Genomic DNA, 16,648 nt, shown 5'->3' with positions numbered 1-16,648 from the left:
TTCCCACCTCAGCCTCACCACCGCCGGCTTCATCCCAGACTCCCAGCACCAGGGACAAGTTTAGATTTCTTTGGGATTTGGGTGGAAGACAGAATGGAGAAGGAGAGAGAGAGACCCAGAAGGGTGTGCAGTAAATCTGGAGGAGGGACTGGGCTTTGTCTGGTGTGTGAGGTCACTGTTTAGCAGCGACATTTTCTCTGTGTGTTCACACACACTTGTACACGTTCATCTGTTGACCAAAGTGAATAGCTTCATTGAGGTGAATAGGTGAATCAGTTCAAAGTGTCGGGGCCTCCATTTACCTTTTTGACATTGACAGCTGTGAGAGATTCCCCCGCTCCGGGGAAGGGGAGTTTCTGGTGAAGGGGGGTTTCGTAGTGATGACCTCTGACTCCTTGCTAAGAAGAGGAAAGGGGTAACTAGGCAAGGTCAAGTAGCCCTTCCTCCCCTACCTCGGGCAGCATCCGCTGTTACCTAAAAGACCAGACCTGAGGCTGAGCCCTGCGCACAAGGACAGAAGGAACGGGGGCAGACTCTCAGTGAGAGAGCTCTTGGCTGTGGAGGGTGGAGGTGGGGTTTAGTCTTACTGTCCTGAGCGGTGCTGAGACGTGGGAGAGGAAGGATGGCGGTGGATCAGGAAGGGAGGGCAGATTGGGCCAGGACAGCAGAGCCAATGGAGGAGCCTGGTGGGGGCTTAGCCCTGGAGCACAGGTTCTCTCGGGGGCCTCCATCTGTGCTGCTGCTGGGCTGAGGATCGCCACCTTCAGCTTTGCCTTCTCTGTGCTCTGAGGGCTCCAGTTCCGCCCCCTTTCGAGCTGGAAGTGCGGGTGGGTTCGTAGAGATTCCAGGCCTTGTCCTGATTTCTGTAGCCTCTCGGGTGGACAGATGGGTGTAGGTGCACATGCGCGTGTGCGGACTCTTGGGGGTGTGGGCTCCCCGAGGCTGGGGAGTGGTGGGGCCGTGCTGGCTTTATATCCCTCCTCAGTTGCACAGTTGAGCTGCATCTCAGGTTAGGACAGAAGCCTGGCTCTGATGCTAGATGACCTACAGTCTTCGTCATTTGGCAACTCTGGCCTTCAGTTTTGTGGGACTGGAAAGTGAGGGAACTGGATTAGGTGGCCTCCCTTGTTCTGTGATCTCACGTCTCATTGGAACGCAGATGGGTCCAGGGCACCGTAAATCCCAGGTGTTTGCACCATCAGGAGGCTTCTGTCGTGAGAAGCTTACGGCTGTGATGGAAGAGGCGAGCCTGCGTAGGGATGAGAATCTTACATGCCTTGGGAAACTGGTCTCTTTTAGCCAAGCCTGTGCTAGTACAGTAGGTTAATTAATACCAATGCCCCTGAGCTCTCTGCATTATTTTCCTTGTGGGAGCTGAGAACCTCCCCTGTGGGCTGCTTTTCTCCAGCAGAAAGCAGGAGGGTCAGGTGACCTGCCTGTCTGGGGTGACAGCTCAGGAATGCACTTCCGCCAGCTCTTGTTGTTCCCCTCACCCCTTTCCTGCCAGCCTGTCCAAGAGCATTGTTCTGAGCAGGAAAGAGCCACCTGGGAGGAGGCTGTAGGGGGAAGGTCAGGTGAAAGCTCAGTTAGGATCAGGCTACAGCAGACCTCTTCATTGGACCTACGCTGACCTAGAATCAAGAGGATTCAAATCCTGTCCCGAGCTGGCTTATGTCCAAATTCACAGGTGATAAGGATTGTTGGGGAGCCGTTTGAAGTCTTGTGGTAGACAACAGGGTCCTACTGTATAGCACAGGGAACTATATTCAGTGTCCTTTTATAAACCGTAGTGGAGAAGAATATAGAAAAGAATATATATATATGTATAACTGAGCCACTTTGCTGTACAGAAGAAATTAATACAACATGGTAAATCAACTATACTTTTTTTTTTTTTTTTTTTTTTTTTTGCGGTACGCGGGCCTCTCACTGTTGTGGCCTGTCCCGTTGCGGAGCACAGGCTCCGTACGCGCAGGCTCAGCGGCCATGGCTCATGGGCCCAGCCGCTCCGTGGCATGTAGGATCTTCCCGGACCGGGGCACGAACCCGTGTCCCTTGCATCGGCAGGCAGACTCTCAACCACTGCACCACCAGGGAAGCCCTAAATCAACTATACTTTAATTTTTAAAAGTCCAAGGGACTTCCCTGTTGGTCCAGTGGTTAAGACTCCATGCTTCCTAAGTCAGAAAGAGAAAAACAAATATCGTATATTAACGCATATATGTGGAACCTAGAAAAATGGTACAGATGAACAGTTTGCAGGGCAGAAATAGAGACACAGATGTAGAAAACAAACGTATGGACACCAAGGGGGGAAAGCAGCGGGGGTGGTGGTGGTGGGATGAATTGGGAGATTGGGATTGACATGTATATGCTAATATGTATAAAATCGATAACTAATGAGAACCTGCTGTATAACAAATAAATAAAGTTAAATTTAAACAAAAACCAAAAGAACAAAACAGCTCCGTGCTTCCACTGCAGGGGGTGCAGGTTCAATCAATCCCTGGTTGGGGAACTAAGATCCCGCATGCCCACACCCCCCGAAAAAAAAAAAAAGTTTTTAAAAAGAAGTCGGTCACCCAAATTGGGAGAGCTTAACATTTTTTTCTGGTGACTTTAAAAATAATTGATCAAGCCCTCATTTGCATATGTACACCTCTCCTGTGAAGTTGAGCAGGTCCTGTAGGAATTCTGCTGTCTGTTCACTGCTGAGCCCTTTGCCAGACAGGCAGGTCCCCTCAGTTCATTTTGCGCTCTCTGCCACCTCTTTCCAGAAGAAATCTAGGCACCTCTTCCCCCACGTTCTCAGAGTTCCGTCTTCTTGACATTCCTTTGCAGTTTTGATGCATCGCCCTCGCGGGACGTGGGGCGTGGAGGGGTCTGGCAGGCAGCCCCCGGGGGGGGGGTTCTGGGTGTACTCGCTGTGTCTCTGCCCCCCAGGAAAGAGCGCCACCCTCTTCAGCCGCCATACCAAGGCCATCGTGTGGGGCATGCAGACCCGGGCCGTGCAGGGCATGCTGGACTTTGACTACGTCTGCTCCCGCGACGAGCCCTCAGTGGCTGCCATGGTCTATCCTTTCACGTGAGTTGCACACGGCAGGGAGGCTGGACGCTGCCGCTGAGCGGGATGTCCTCATCCCATCTCCTCCAGCAGCAGCACAGAGCTGGGCGAGCCCTGGATTGTCCCCTTTGCCCGAGAAGCATCTGCCCACCCCAGACGGGGGCGGACGATGTTCCTGGGGGATCTTTTTCCCCCACAGACTAAACTCTTTGAAGGCAGACCCTGCCTTTCCGCGTTCCAGGTGAAGCCCCTCCCAAGCCCTGGCAGGTTAAGAGTGTCCTGACCCCTCCTCTGCCTTCCTCACAGTGGGGACCACAAACAGAAGTTTTACTGGGGTCACAAGGAGATCCTGATCCCCGTCTTCAAGAACATGGCTGATGCCATGAAGAAGCACCCGGAGGTGGATGTGCTGATCAGCTTTGCCTCCCTGCGCTCGGCCTATGACAGCACCATCGAAACCATGAATCACGCACAGGTAGCTCACTGTGCCCTGGGGCGGGAGGCAGGGGCACCCTGAATGACGTCCACTGCGACAAAGGCCTTGGGACTCGGGACTGGCCGGTGATTTGGGGGATAGTGGTTTGAGACCTGATCCTCAGGAGGCAAGGTAGTCACCAAGGGTAGGTGGGCTGCTTACCCGGTCTGGCAAAGAGTCAGTCTGGTGTCATCTGCCTCCACTAGGTCCTCTCTGTGCTGAGACTGGCTTTCAAAACAGGATCAAAAGCACTTTTGTTGCTTATTGTAAAATTGTTACGTATTTATTATAGAAAAGAATTAAATGCTGATAGTAAGAAAAAGAGGGTAAATACCTCAAGTCTCATTTCCCAGAAATACAGTTGCTGACGTTTGAGTACATCCTTATTCACACCTTTTTCTGGGTTTGAACAAATGGAATAACGCTGTATCTATTTTATAATCCTTCAGTGACTCTTTCCACATCAGTCATTTTTGCTTTTTCAAGTCTCATGATGAGCATACGTCCTTAATTGTTTCCCCAGCGTAAATGTCTCGAAGTCAAACTGCTGCATCAGAACGTGCAGATTTGAAAGACTTTGATCCATCCTGCCCAGGTGCCCTCCAGAAAAGTCCAGAAATGGGGACATAAACTCCCATCACTAGTTTGAGAATGCCTGTTTCTCTGTACCCTTGCCAACATTGAACGCTTGGACGTAAAGAACGTATATACTTGACAGAATGATAGGCATTCTATTTAATTTGCATATCTTTGAGTATTATCTAAGATGAGCTTCGAAAATATGTATTGGCCATTTGCATTCTGTGACATGGCCTCACCTCCTTTTTTTCTGTTGAGGTGTTTATCTTTTTTGTTACTGATTTGTAAGAGCCCTTAGGGATTAAGATATTGATTTTTCTGTTCAAAATTATTGTCTTGATCCCAGACTGGCTTACTTCAGTTTATGACTGGAGTAAACTTGTTTTGATATCTCGATGAAGCAAAAAAGAAAACACACCTCCTAAAAATGAGTGGCTTTTCTAGTTTAGAACAAAGGTTGGCGAACTACAGTGCAAGGGCCAAACCCAGCCCCCTGCCTGTGGTAAATAAAGTTTTATTGGAACACGGCCGTGCTCACTCCTTTACATATTGTCCATGGCTGCTTTTATGCTGCAGAGGCAAAATTTAGTCGTTACCACAGAGACCACATGACCAACAAACCCCAAAACACTATCTGGCCCTTTATAGAAAACGTTTGCCTTGGATCTTTCCCACCACCCCCTCTGGCTTCTCCCTCAGCACACTCTCTGGTCCAAGTGTGGAAGCAGCTTGTTTCTATCAAGGTTTTGTCCTGTGGGGATGTAGAGTCAGAGCCTCAGAGGGCACAGCAGGGATAGCCCTAGATAGCTGCTTTACGATCTGGCGCCTGGACAGGTGGGAAACAGGTGGGGCTGAGTCTCATGAGTTTTTGGATAGGTGAGAATATAACAGTTTTGACTACAGCAAGTTTTCAGAAACATTTGTTCCACTTGGTTACTGACTCACTGTGGTGTTAACAAACGGAGTGCAGTTTTGGGTGCCTCTCTTTGCGGGGAGGGTTGAATGATGGGTAGGAACAGAGACCTGTGGGAAGAAGGGGGTGCATTTTTTATTTTTATTTTTATTTTTTTTTATTTTATTTTTTTTCCGGTATGCGGGCCTCTCACTGTTGTGGCCTCTCCCGTTGCGGAGCACAGGCTCCGGACGCGCAGGCCCAGCGGCCATGGCTCACGGGCTTAGCCGCTCCGCGGCATGTGGGATCTTCCCGGACCAGGGCACGAACCCGTGTCCCCTGCATCGGCAGGCGGATTCTCAACCACTGCGCCACCAGGGAAGCCCTATTTTTTAAAAAATAAATTTATTTATTTATTATTGGCTGTGTTGGGTCTTCGTTTCTGTGGGAGGGCTTTCTCCAGTTGCGGTGAGTGGGGGCCCCTCTTCATTGTGGTGCGCGGGCCTCTCACTGTCACGGCCTCTCCCGTTGTGGAGCACAGGCTCCAGACGCGCAGGCTCAGTAGTTGTGGCTCACGGGCTTAGTTGCTCTGCAGCATGTGGGATCTTCCCAGACCAGGGCTTGAACCTGTGTCCCCTGCATTGGCAGGCAGATTCTTAACCACTGTGCCACCAGGGAAGCCCGGGGGTGCATATCGTTATCATTACTCCTGGAAGGGGGCCTGGGAGATGGGTTCTGGAATGATCACTGCCTCGACATCTCAAGTGGTGAAATGATAACGGGAAGGGACTATCCTTGTGCTCTAGATCCGGACCATCGCCATCATAGCTGAAGGCATCCCCGAGGCCCTCACGAGGAAGCTGATCAAGAAGGCGGAGCAGAAGGGAGTGACCATTATTGGACCTGCCACTGTGAGCATCCCTTCCACTTCTGGGCCCGCAGGAAGCTCATTGCTGACTCTACTGTCTCCCATCTAGTTTGAAAAGATTGAGAGAGTACCTGTTGAAAGTCAGTCTGTCCATTTCCAGTTTTTTTTCCGGCGGCGCCATACGGCCTACAGAATCCTAGTTCCCCAACCAGGGATTGAGCCCAGGCCCCGGCGGTGGAAGTGCCGAGTCCTAACCATTGGACCGCAAGGGAATTCCCTGTCCGTTTCCAGTTAATTTTTTAAAGGGCTCTCTCTGCAGACCATATCACCTTTACAGTTTTGAGGGGCTAACAAGATTTTTTTAAGTGTCCACCCTCAGACAACCATAGCATGGTCTTTGATTATTCCTTCAACTGTAAACCAAAGAAAAATCTACCTAGGGACCTTATTTTTGACCCAAAGGCCTTTACATAAGAAAAAATTGCCCCGTGAATGTTTATTTTGTTGTTTGTTTTTACTTAGTTGTTGCATTAAAAATTTGGCTGGAGCTAAGAATTTTTTTTTAACATCTTTATTGGAGTATAATTGCTTTACAATGGCGTGTTTCTGCTGCATCACAAAGTGAATCAGCTGTATGTATATATATATATCCCCATATCTCCTCCCTCTTGGATCTCCCTCCCATCCTCCCTAACCCACCCCTGTAGGTGGTTACAGAACACCGAGCTGATCTCCCTGTGCTATGCGGCTGCTTCCCACTAGCTATCTATTTTACATTTGGTAGTGTATATATATGTCCATGCCAATCTCTCACTTTGTCCCAGCTTACCCTTCCCCCTCCCCATGTCCTCATGTATAAGATTTTTGAGCTAAGCAAGGGACCTTTCATCTTGAAGGTAGAGGGTGATCTTGAGCAGAGGTGCACACCTGCATCAGACACCTTTACTGGGTGCTGTTGCCCTTTTGGAGGAAAAGCGGAGACCTAACCCTGAGTATACACCTCCAAATCTACAGTCGTAAGCCATGTTTTACCAATAAGGCTCCCTTTTTTCTGTGTGATGTCTCTTGATGGGGAGAAGAGAGGCTTCCTCAGCAGGAAACCCGACATGCAGGTGCTGGCCAGGGTGGGCTGGGCAGGTAATCCCAGGCTCTGTGACTACCCCCCAAGCTCTGTGGTCAATCAGCCTGCCCTCCTCCCTGACCGCGGTTTCCACCCCTGCAGGTTGGTGGCATCAAGCCCGGGTGCTTTAAGATTGGGAACACCGGCGGGATGCTGGACAACATCCTGGCCTCCAAGCTGTACCGCCCCGGCAGCGTGGCCTATGTCTCACGTTCAGGCGGCATGTCCAACGAGCTCAACAATATCATCTCTCGGACCACGGATGGAGTCTACGAGGGCGTGGCCATCGGCGGGGACAGGTGATCAGCTGAGGGACAGGGCGCTAGGTCCTCTCTCTCTGCTCGCCACCCACCGCCGAGTTCCAGGCACATAGGGATGTTGCTTAAGTCCATAAAATGGGGCATCTCTTCTCTGTCTCAGGACCAAAATGAGCATAAGATCAGAAAATACAGAAAAAGACACAGAAAGGTGTTTTAAAAGGTGTTTGGGCTTTGGGGGTAATTCCCTTTATTGTCTGAGTTGTGGCCAGAGGGTGGCAGCAGAGTGCAGTGCTTAGCAGGGCTCATTCTGAAATCAGACCCCAGGGGTTCAAATCTCAGTTTCCCTGTTTGGGGGGGGGCGGGGTGGGGGCAATCCTGGGCAGGTTACCAACCCTCCCTAGACCTCCATCAACCTTACGTAGCAAACGGGTACAGTCATAGCCCCTACCTCCTGGGGTTGTTGGAGGATTAAATGAGACTAACACAGGGCCTGGTGCTTAGTTAGTACTCAGTGCTAGTTGTAGTTAATAAGAGTGAAAGGAAAAACGGTTCCTTTACTCACTACTGTACTCATACCTCTGGCCACATTTGTGGCCAGATTTTCCCACACCAAGCAGTTCTCTGATTCTCTGCAGATACCAACTGGAGGTCCTAAATTCAGTTCAGTTCTGACACTCTACTTCGAGATACACTCATAGCGTCAGGTCCCACAGGTTCAGGGCTCAGTCCCACAGGAGTGTCCCCAACTTCACATGTCAGTCGCAAGTCCAGCCGTCTGGTGCTTCTGACCACCAGCTATAAATCGGAGGTTCCCGTGACCCCCCTCCTCGAGTTCGATAATTTACTAGAAGGGCTCACAGAACTCAGGAAAAGTTTGCTCACTAGCTTACCGGGTTATTACAAAGGATGCAACTCTAGGGCTTCCCTGGTGGCGCCGTGGTTGAGAATCCGCCTGTCGATGCAGGGGACGTGGGTTCGTGCCCCGGTCCGGGAGGATCCCACATGCCGCGGAGCGGCTGGGCCCGTGAGCCACGGCCGCTGAGCCTGCGCATCCGGAGCCTGTGCTCCGCAACGGGAGAGGCCACAACAGCGAGAGGCCCGCGTACCGAAAAAAAAAAAAAACCGCGGGAGCCCTCCAAGAGTTGCCTCATGAGAACAAAAGACACTCCTGTCACCCCCATGACTAAGGAAATTACAAAGTGTTTAGGAGGGCTATGTCAGGAACCGGTGTCAAAGACCAAATATCGGAACAAAAGAAGCTCCTAGCACCCCAGGTCACTCAAGAGATTACAAGGGTTTTCAGAGCTCCGTGTCAGGAACTGGGAGCAGAGACATACATGTTTCTTACTATTTCACAAATAGTGTCCTCATTACTTTTGTTAGTAGGAACAGTAATCAGTAGGTCATCAATTGAGTAATGTCTTAGAGCAATGCCTGGTACTTATTAGCATAATAAATGTTAGCCATTACTGTTTACTGTTATTACCGCTGTTACTACTGCAACTGTCTGGCTCAGAAACCAAAAGCTGTTGGGAGAGTGAGTCACCTTGTCAGTCTTCCTGGCTCTCCCAAGTCATTTCAAGTGGAACAACTGCGCGAGAAGGGACTTCCGCTGAGGTCTTCAGGGAGGTGGCCTTGGCACCCCTGGTCCCCAGGTGCTCCCTGACGACAGGCTCTGGGTCAGACGAGTCTGGGCAGTGCTGCCAGCCATGCTGTCCTCTTGGGATTTAAATGCTCCTGAGCACATCAGAAGCACTTGAAGATCTACAAGGACCTTGTCGATCTTAAGCCTACTTGGCCTTAAACAACTCTTTTGCAAACTCATGTGACAGTAGAAAATGTTAAAAAAATATTTTGGCCTATACGTAGGCCTTCTAGCAATCGCCTAGGATATAGCTTGGTACGTTTTATTAATTACCTTTTGCTGTGTTTTTAAAATATCACCCCCAAACAACGTGGCTACAAACAACAATAAACGTGTATCCTCACAGTTCTTGTGCGTTAGGACTCAGGGCTCAGTTGGGCAGTCCTGGCAGGTGGGCTCGCCGTTGAGGTGGTCAGATGTGGCACGCTGGAGGTGGCCCATCCACGTGGCTGGCAGGTGGTTCTTGTCTGTGGGCTTCTGCACAGGCTGCTGAGAGTCCTCAAGACTCGGTGGCTGGCTTCCCCGAGAGCGAGCGATTCAGGGGAGAGTGCTGGACAGAAGCTATTTATTTATAACCCCGCCTTGGAAGTCAATGTCACAGAATGACTTCCTCCGTATTTTGTTCCTTAGAAGCTAATCATTAAACTCGACCCAAATTCAGGAGGAGAGACATGAGTTTCCACCTTTTTAAAAGAACTTGTGGGGCTTCCCTGGTGGCGCAGTGGTTGAGAGTCTGCCCGCCGATGCTGGGGACATGGGTTCGTGCCCCGGTCCGGGAGGATCCCACATGCCACGGAGCGTCTGGGCCCGTGAGCCATGGCCACTGAGCCCGCGTGTCCGGAGCCTGTGCTCCGCAACGGAAGAGGCCAGCAGTGAGAGGCCCGCGTACAGCAAAAGAAGAAAAAAAAGAACTTGTGGACATATTTTAAAATCACCCCACATGTGCTCTTGAGGCATCTCTTACTGATGTATGAACTTCTCTGGGCTTACTAATTCCTCTTCCTTCCCTTGTGCCCCATTTACTACCTCCCCCTCCCCCATTATCCCTAAGGCATCTCTGGACCCTCACTGGGCATCCACACCCACAAAAAAACCCCACAGTGTTCTTAGTACAGGTGTGCTTCCCACACCTGTACACACACCTCACCTCACTGAGTCTCCTGATCCTGAACATCCTCCCTGCTCTCACCAGGTACCCCGGCTCAACGTTCATGGATCATGTGTTACGTTACCAGGACACTCCAGGAGTCAAAATGATTGTGGTTCTTGGAGAGGTGAGTTATTTATAGAAAATGGTTTTACAGCAGAGATTGACACAACATTGTTAATCAGCTATACTTCAATGAAGAAAGGTTACTTGATTATTAAAGGAAAAATAATTTTTTTTCTGATTATAAAAGTAACGATGACTTTAGTTTTTAAAAAATTCATGCCTTTTGGTTATCTATAACTGAAAGCGACAGTCCCTGGTAATCCTACTCCCTAGACACTGGGGTTAGAGGCTGTCACTGTTGACACTGCCATGTTTGTTCCTAGGAGAGAAGTTCTTGCCTCTCGGTGGCACAAGATATTTTAGTGCCAGCAGAGGAGAAGCTCTCACTGGCTGGCCCCAGTCTGTCCCTGGTGGGCAGTGGATAGCTGGAGTCAAAGAGCCTCTCTTACTTGTGCCCCTGATCAGGTCTGGTCCTAAATTATCTCATACCCTTAGATCAGGAAAGGGGAGTTCCAGGGACTCTCCGAGGATACCCACTGCCCTTTAAAAATTCTTCCTTGCATCCAATCTCGATCTTCCAGGCCAAAGCCCATGTCCTCTCATTTTCTAGCCAAGTTCTAACTCGGGACACCTGATGACCCTGGCCCCTACCTGATTTGGGACAGATTTCCTGCTGCATTGCTTCTCTAGGTGCAACTCAGAATGGGTTCCACTGACTTGGGGGCTTTTTCTTGTTCCCTGTTCCCTGGCAGATAGGGGGCACGGAGGAATATAAGATCTGCCGGGGCATCAAGGAGGGCCGCATCACCAAGCCCGTGGTCTCCTGGTGCATCGGGACCTGTGCCACCATGTTCTCCTCCGAGGTACAGCCGGGACAGATCCCTGCTGGGCAGGGAGGCCGAGAGGGGGTGTCTGAGGGGAGCCGTGTGGTCGGTCGTCTTATGAAGCAGCTAGTTCAGTTCCTTCGATAAACGTTTATTACCTGCTTTGTTCCTACAAGGTCCAGCTGGGGCCCTGCTCTCTAGAAGCTAAAATCCAGTTGGAAGAGACAAACTCATATCCAGATTAAGGCCAGAACAAGGCTCTGAGTCCCTTCTCAGAGTAGGAGCAATTTACTGCCTGGAGGAGTTGAGGTGGCTTCCTGGAGAAGGTGAACTGCTCCTTAAGGAATAAGGAGGAGTTTGCTGAGCGAGAGGGAGGCCTGGGAGAGAGAGGACACATCCTAGGCTCAGAGCTGGGGAGGGTGGTGGTGGGAAGTTCTGCGCGGGGAGAGGCTGTAGAAGAAAACCTCTGTATGTGTTAACATGACCAGATGCCTGTGACAGTGCCTGGGGGCAGAAGTAAGTACAGCCTGTAGTGGATGTTAGATAGAAAAGCTCTGAGCTGTCGGACTCCTGCTGGGTGACATCGGCCAGACCTCAGCCCCTGTAGCCCAGCTTAGACAATCCTCTGCCTCGAAGATGGCGTACCCGGTGAGGATGAAACCGAGGAAACAACCACCTGTCACCCATCAGTTCATCAGTAGCTGAGCAGGCTCTGAGTGTAAGGCCTTGACCTCTGCTGTGTGTATATGAAATAAAACTTGGCCATCAGGGATTCCTGCAGCAATGATAATCCCTACGCTTAAACCCTCAATTCTTCGAGTTAGCCGGTCACCCTATCCTTTCCCCCTGGATTGCTTGCCTTTCCCCTTCAGAGTCCTGCCCACCTCCAAGTGGCAGCATTTGTCCGGTTGTAAAAATGCACCTCTCTTTTGAACCAGCAGTTCCATTCCTGCAAATTTACTCTGTGGGTCTGCATGCAAAAATATTTCAAGGTATGTGTACAAGGATACTCACTGCAATATTGCGATGGCAAGAAAAGGAAATGCCCTAAACGCTGGTCGGGAGGGGACTGTGTCCTCATGGCACGGCCATGTAATTGCAAACCAGGCAGGAGAAGAATGAGGTGCATTTTGAGATGTCGACATAGAGCTCAAGTTATGTTGACTCTAAGAAGGGGCAGGGTGCGATAAATGCTTATCATAGGATCCATCTGGTGTGACTATGAACTGTGTATGTGTGTGTATCTGTTTTCTAAGTAAGTGAAACGGGAGGGAGCGGGTCACGGAATCCTGCCCGTCCTCCGGGGCTGAGCTCCACTCTCACAGGCTTGAGAATCATCTTGGTGGATCTGTGTGACTGGGGTGAGTCGTTTAGGCTCTCCGTACCTCAGTTTCCTGAGCTGTAAAAAGGGGATGATTCGGGCTTGTTGCCTGACTTACATAAGAAGGTAATTGTAAAGGTCTGCCGCATACAGGTCTTAGCAAATACTCATTTCCATTCTTCAACACACCTGTTCCATGAAGCTCTTCCTGATTCTCTTTCTTCATGGCTGCTCTCCCCTCCACCACAACAGCCAAAAATAATTCCTCCCTTCTCTCCAGGGTTTCTCTTCACCAAGAGCCCCCCACCTCCCCACTCCCATTATGCCGAGGGCGCCTCCAAGAGGGCAAGGACCCTGCTCTTCTGTTTCTGGCCAGGTGGTCATCATCGCCCCGTGGGTAGGGCAGGTCCTCAAGATGTTTTACTTTTGCTTTTTGATTCGTTTTTTTAACAACTTTCTTAGTGTAGTAGTTTCAAGGATATACAAATGTAGAATAGTACCTTGACAGCCCAGCTAATAAGTGCTTTTTGATTTCTTGAACAGGTCATATGACCTTGCAGAGCTTTCTGCCCTATAGAGGAGGTGAGATAGGTATACAACACAATATCCTCAGTTCAGTGTCTCGGGGAAACTGAACTGAGAACTGGGGTATGGGAGTAGAGACAAGGGGACAGTGGTAAGGTGGCATTTTCACAAAACACTGGTCCTGTAGCAGTGGTCCTCAAAGCAAAAACAAACAATGGGAAGCCTTTGTAAATGATGAACATGCAATATCTTCTCTCTTCCTTCTAAAGGCTTTAGTGTTAGCTTTGAGAAATCTGAGTTACACTTGCTTAACTTCTTTGGCCACAGTGTTCTCTAAGTTTATGTGAATGCAGAACCTCCTTCCCACCCCATCCACCCATGCAGATTAAATCCTACAAAGAAGGCATTGGGAACCCATTTTGAAGCATGTGTCTTCAAGCCTCTCTAACTGGAGCAGCGGCTCCTAACCTTTTCAGCACTTCAGCCCCTTTTGTTATATGTCGTGGTAAAAGAGCACAGTGAGAGGCCACATTGCCTGGTTCAAATGCTACCACATACTACCTGTGTGACCTTAGGCAAGTTACTTTACCCCTCTGTGCTTCCATTTCCTTGTTGAGAGGAAACAGTCGAAGCTACTGAATGATGACATTTGTAAAGCTCTTAGAAAAGTGCCTGGACACTGTTATTTAAACAGGGAAGCGAAGGTATTGTTATGATAACCCACCACACCTGCCCTAATCAGGGTTTTATACCACATTTCATTAGGTTAATTCCTTTTCCTTGTTGCTTAATCAGAGACACAGGTAACACTTAGCTCTTCTGGTTGGTTTTCTCTTCTCTCTCACTCCCCATAACCAGTTACCCCTCCATATTCTATTGAGTTTATAGTTTAATCTTAGTTCATGCTCAGGTGGAAGGGGGCAGTAGCTAACTGGCTCCCTGTGATTGTTGCTAAGTGGGAATACAGGGCCAAATGGTGCAAAATCTGACTTTTTAAAAGAAGCTGGAAATTTGTTGTTGTTTTTAATTAATTTATTTACTTTGGCTGCGTTGGGTACTCGTTGCTGCACTCGGGCTTTCTCTAGTTGCGGTGAGCGGGGGCTACTCTTCGTGGCGGTGCGCAGGCTTCTCATTGCGGTGGCTTCTCCTGTTGCTGGGCATGGGCACTAGTCACGCAGGCTTCAGTAGTTGTGGCACAAGGGCTCAGTGGTTGTGGCACGCAGGGTCAGTGGTTGTGGCGCACGGGCTTAGTTGCTCCGCGGCATGTGGGATCTTCCCGGACCAGGGCTCAAACCCGTGTCTCCTGCATTGGCGGGCGGATTCGTAACCACTGCGCCACCAGGGAAGTCCCATTTGTATTTTTAATGATATCTTCTGGTGTTCTGTTTTGCTTAATAAGGATACATCCTTTATACAAAGCGTGTGCAGGACAGTCAGATCATGCCTGTGAGCTCAGCTTAGCTAAGGTTGGCAGTTTGTAACTTCTCACAGATGCTCGAAACTAATGGCTATTCTCTGTCTCCCCACCCCCACCCCGACATGAAGGTGTTTGTGGAGTTGGGCGCCAGGCTTGGTGTCCTGGCTGTAGTGCACCAGCTGTGTGACCTTGAGTAAGCTCTTGAACTGCTTGGTGCCTCAGGTTCTCATCTGTGACTGAGATTCAGCCATCTTGCCTATTTAGTGAGCCTTCTGGAGGCTTGAAGTGATTCACATAGAGCATTGAGTGGGGTCCGGCCTATAATCAGTGCCGATGGTCCCAGGAGCCTTTGTCCTCTCTTTCGGGGGATTAACGGGCCTGGTAAAGCCATTCTCCTTTGCCTTCCAGGTACAGTTCGGCCACGCTGGAGCTTGTGCCAACCAGGCTTCTGAAACGGCAGTAGCCAAAAACCAGGCTTTGAAGGAGGCCGGAGTGTTTGTGCCCCGGAGCTTCGATGAGCTTGGAGAGATCATCCAGTACGTGGAGCTGGTGGAGCATGCCACCTCCCTGTCCCTTTCCCATTCCCTCCTGAGGACAGCACCCTCTCCAAAATATAGGTGTCATATTCCTGGACCCTCTCAGGTGTCTAAGGCAGCTCTACGGATGGTGCAAAATTCTTTCTTTTTGGCTTTCATTTTGTTTTGTTTCTAGAAAGCAGCAGTTATGCGCCGTTCAGACTGGTGTTAAAACATTCAGTTTCTGAGCCTACCTAGTTGGTGGGCCATAAATGAGAGAAGGGCATAGAAACATTAGAAAATGTCATCTCAAACCAGTTGATAAAGAGTTGCTAGATAAGCTATTGTCTCTTCCTGTTCCTTCCCTCTGGCCTTCCATGGCCTCCAGATTCTCAGTCTTCTCTAAAGCCCCATTCAGAGACGGTGGGGCAGGCCTTGGCTAGAACCTGTTTTTGTTTAGTTCTCTGGAATCCACCTGGTAACCGCTGACAGGAGGGGATACAGAGCTGGGAAACTCTGGGGTAAGAGGAAGGAGCATTCGTGGGACGGCTTAGAAGAGCCCAGAAGAATAAAATCCACATGGATGTCTTTTCTCCTCCCCTTCCCCTGCCTCCCAGGTCCGTGTATGAGGATCTCGTGGCCAGAGGGGTCATCATACCTGCTCAGGAGGTGCCGCCCCCGACGGTACCCATGGACTACTCTTGGGCCAGGGTAGGTGCCACGTGTGTCCCTGTGTGGGCAAGGTGCACTGAAGCTTGTGAGGTGGCCCCTTTTGACCAGCAGGTGAAACAAATGCAGGGCCCAGGAGGGCAAGGGGCGGCATGTATCTCCCACAGCTGTGTGGCCTGACCTGGGAACGGGGGCTGGGGACAGACGATGTCCTCTAGAGCTGTTTGCACCTGCTAAGAAATTTCAGGCTTCTTGTCTGAGGCGGGGGCATAGATAAAGAGCGAATTTTCTAATATACAAGAACTCTTAGAAATCAGTTTTTAAAAATATAATTTATAAATTTATTTACTTATTTTTGGCTGCGTTGGGTCTTTGTTGCTGCACGTGGGTTTTCTCTAGTTGCGGCGAGCGAGGGCTACTCTTCGTTGCAGTGCGCAAGCTTCTCATTGAGGTGGCTTCTCTGTGGAGCACAGGCGCTAGGCGCGCGGGCTTCAGTAGTTGGGGCTCGCGGGCTCTAGAGCACAGGCTTAGTAGTTGTGGCACACGGGCTTACTTGCTCTGCAGCATGTGGGATCTTCCTGGACCAGGGATCGAACCCCTGTCCCCTGCACTGACAGGTGGATTCTTAACCACTGCGCCACCAGGGAAGTCCCTAGAAAATCAATTTTTTAAAGACCAATACCCATTAGAAAAATGGATAAGATATGTTCTTTCAACATAAAGAGATGCTCAACTTCACTCTTTATAAAAGAAACCAAAGTAGAAACCATGACACCAATTTTGCTCTACAGGTCAGCAAAGAAAAAAAAACAATTCTCTGATACGTTGTTTGTATGGGTGTGAGGAGGCTGCTACATTCATTCATTGGTGGTGAGAGTGGAATTGACACAGCCTTTGTGAAAGGCAGTTGGGTAATGTCAGTCCAGTTTAACAACGCTCCTACCTTATGGCCCGGCCGTTCCAAGTCTGGAAAGCTCCTTCAAGGAAATGCTTGCGTATACACACTTGTTCAAAAATATTTTTCTAGTTGATACTCATCAGTGGAGGAATGGCCAACCTGTAGGATTGTCATATGAGGGGGTACTCTACAGTAGTTAAAAGGAATGAACTAGATCTACATATGTGCTGACATGTGTAGATCTCAGATTCCTTGAGTGACCAGCACATTATAAGACAGTATTTATATTATGATTATGAAAAATGTAGGCACGCAAAACACTGTTGTCTCTTCTCCACGTGTCTATGCGTGTAAGTAAAAGTG

At 49.7% G+C, this 16,648-nt stretch overlaps 1 protein-coding gene across 4 annotated transcripts in view; it reads left to right on the top strand.

The window, feature by feature from the left end:
• ACLY (ATP citrate lyase) overlaps positions 1-16,648 on the top strand; it is a 43,678-nt gene that overhangs the window by 19,485 nt on the left and 7,545 nt on the right. For all 4 annotated transcript variants that reach the window (XM_059048208.2, XM_059048207.2, XM_059048210.2 and 1 more), the window contains 8 exons: positions 2,944-3,085; positions 3,371-3,539; positions 5,817-5,921; positions 7,101-7,297; positions 10,096-10,177; positions 10,869-10,979; positions 14,612-14,739; positions 15,336-15,429. In XM_059048208.2, coding sequence (XP_058904191.1) covers positions 2,944-3,085; positions 3,371-3,539; positions 5,817-5,921; positions 7,101-7,297; positions 10,096-10,177; positions 10,869-10,979; positions 14,612-14,739; positions 15,336-15,429 — 1,028 coding nt within the window. The remainder of the gene's footprint in view (positions 1-2,943; positions 3,086-3,370; positions 3,540-5,816; positions 5,922-7,100; positions 7,298-10,095; positions 10,178-10,868; positions 10,980-14,611; positions 14,740-15,335; positions 15,430-16,648) is intronic.

Source organism: Kogia breviceps, chromosome 19 (assembly GCF_026419965.1).
Source record: "Kogia breviceps isolate mKogBre1 chromosome 19, mKogBre1 haplotype 1, whole genome shotgun sequence".
Lineage (NCBI taxonomy): Eukaryota > Metazoa > Chordata > Mammalia > Artiodactyla > Physeteridae > Kogia > Kogia breviceps.
This window is presented reverse-complemented; position numbering and strand designations above follow the sequence as displayed.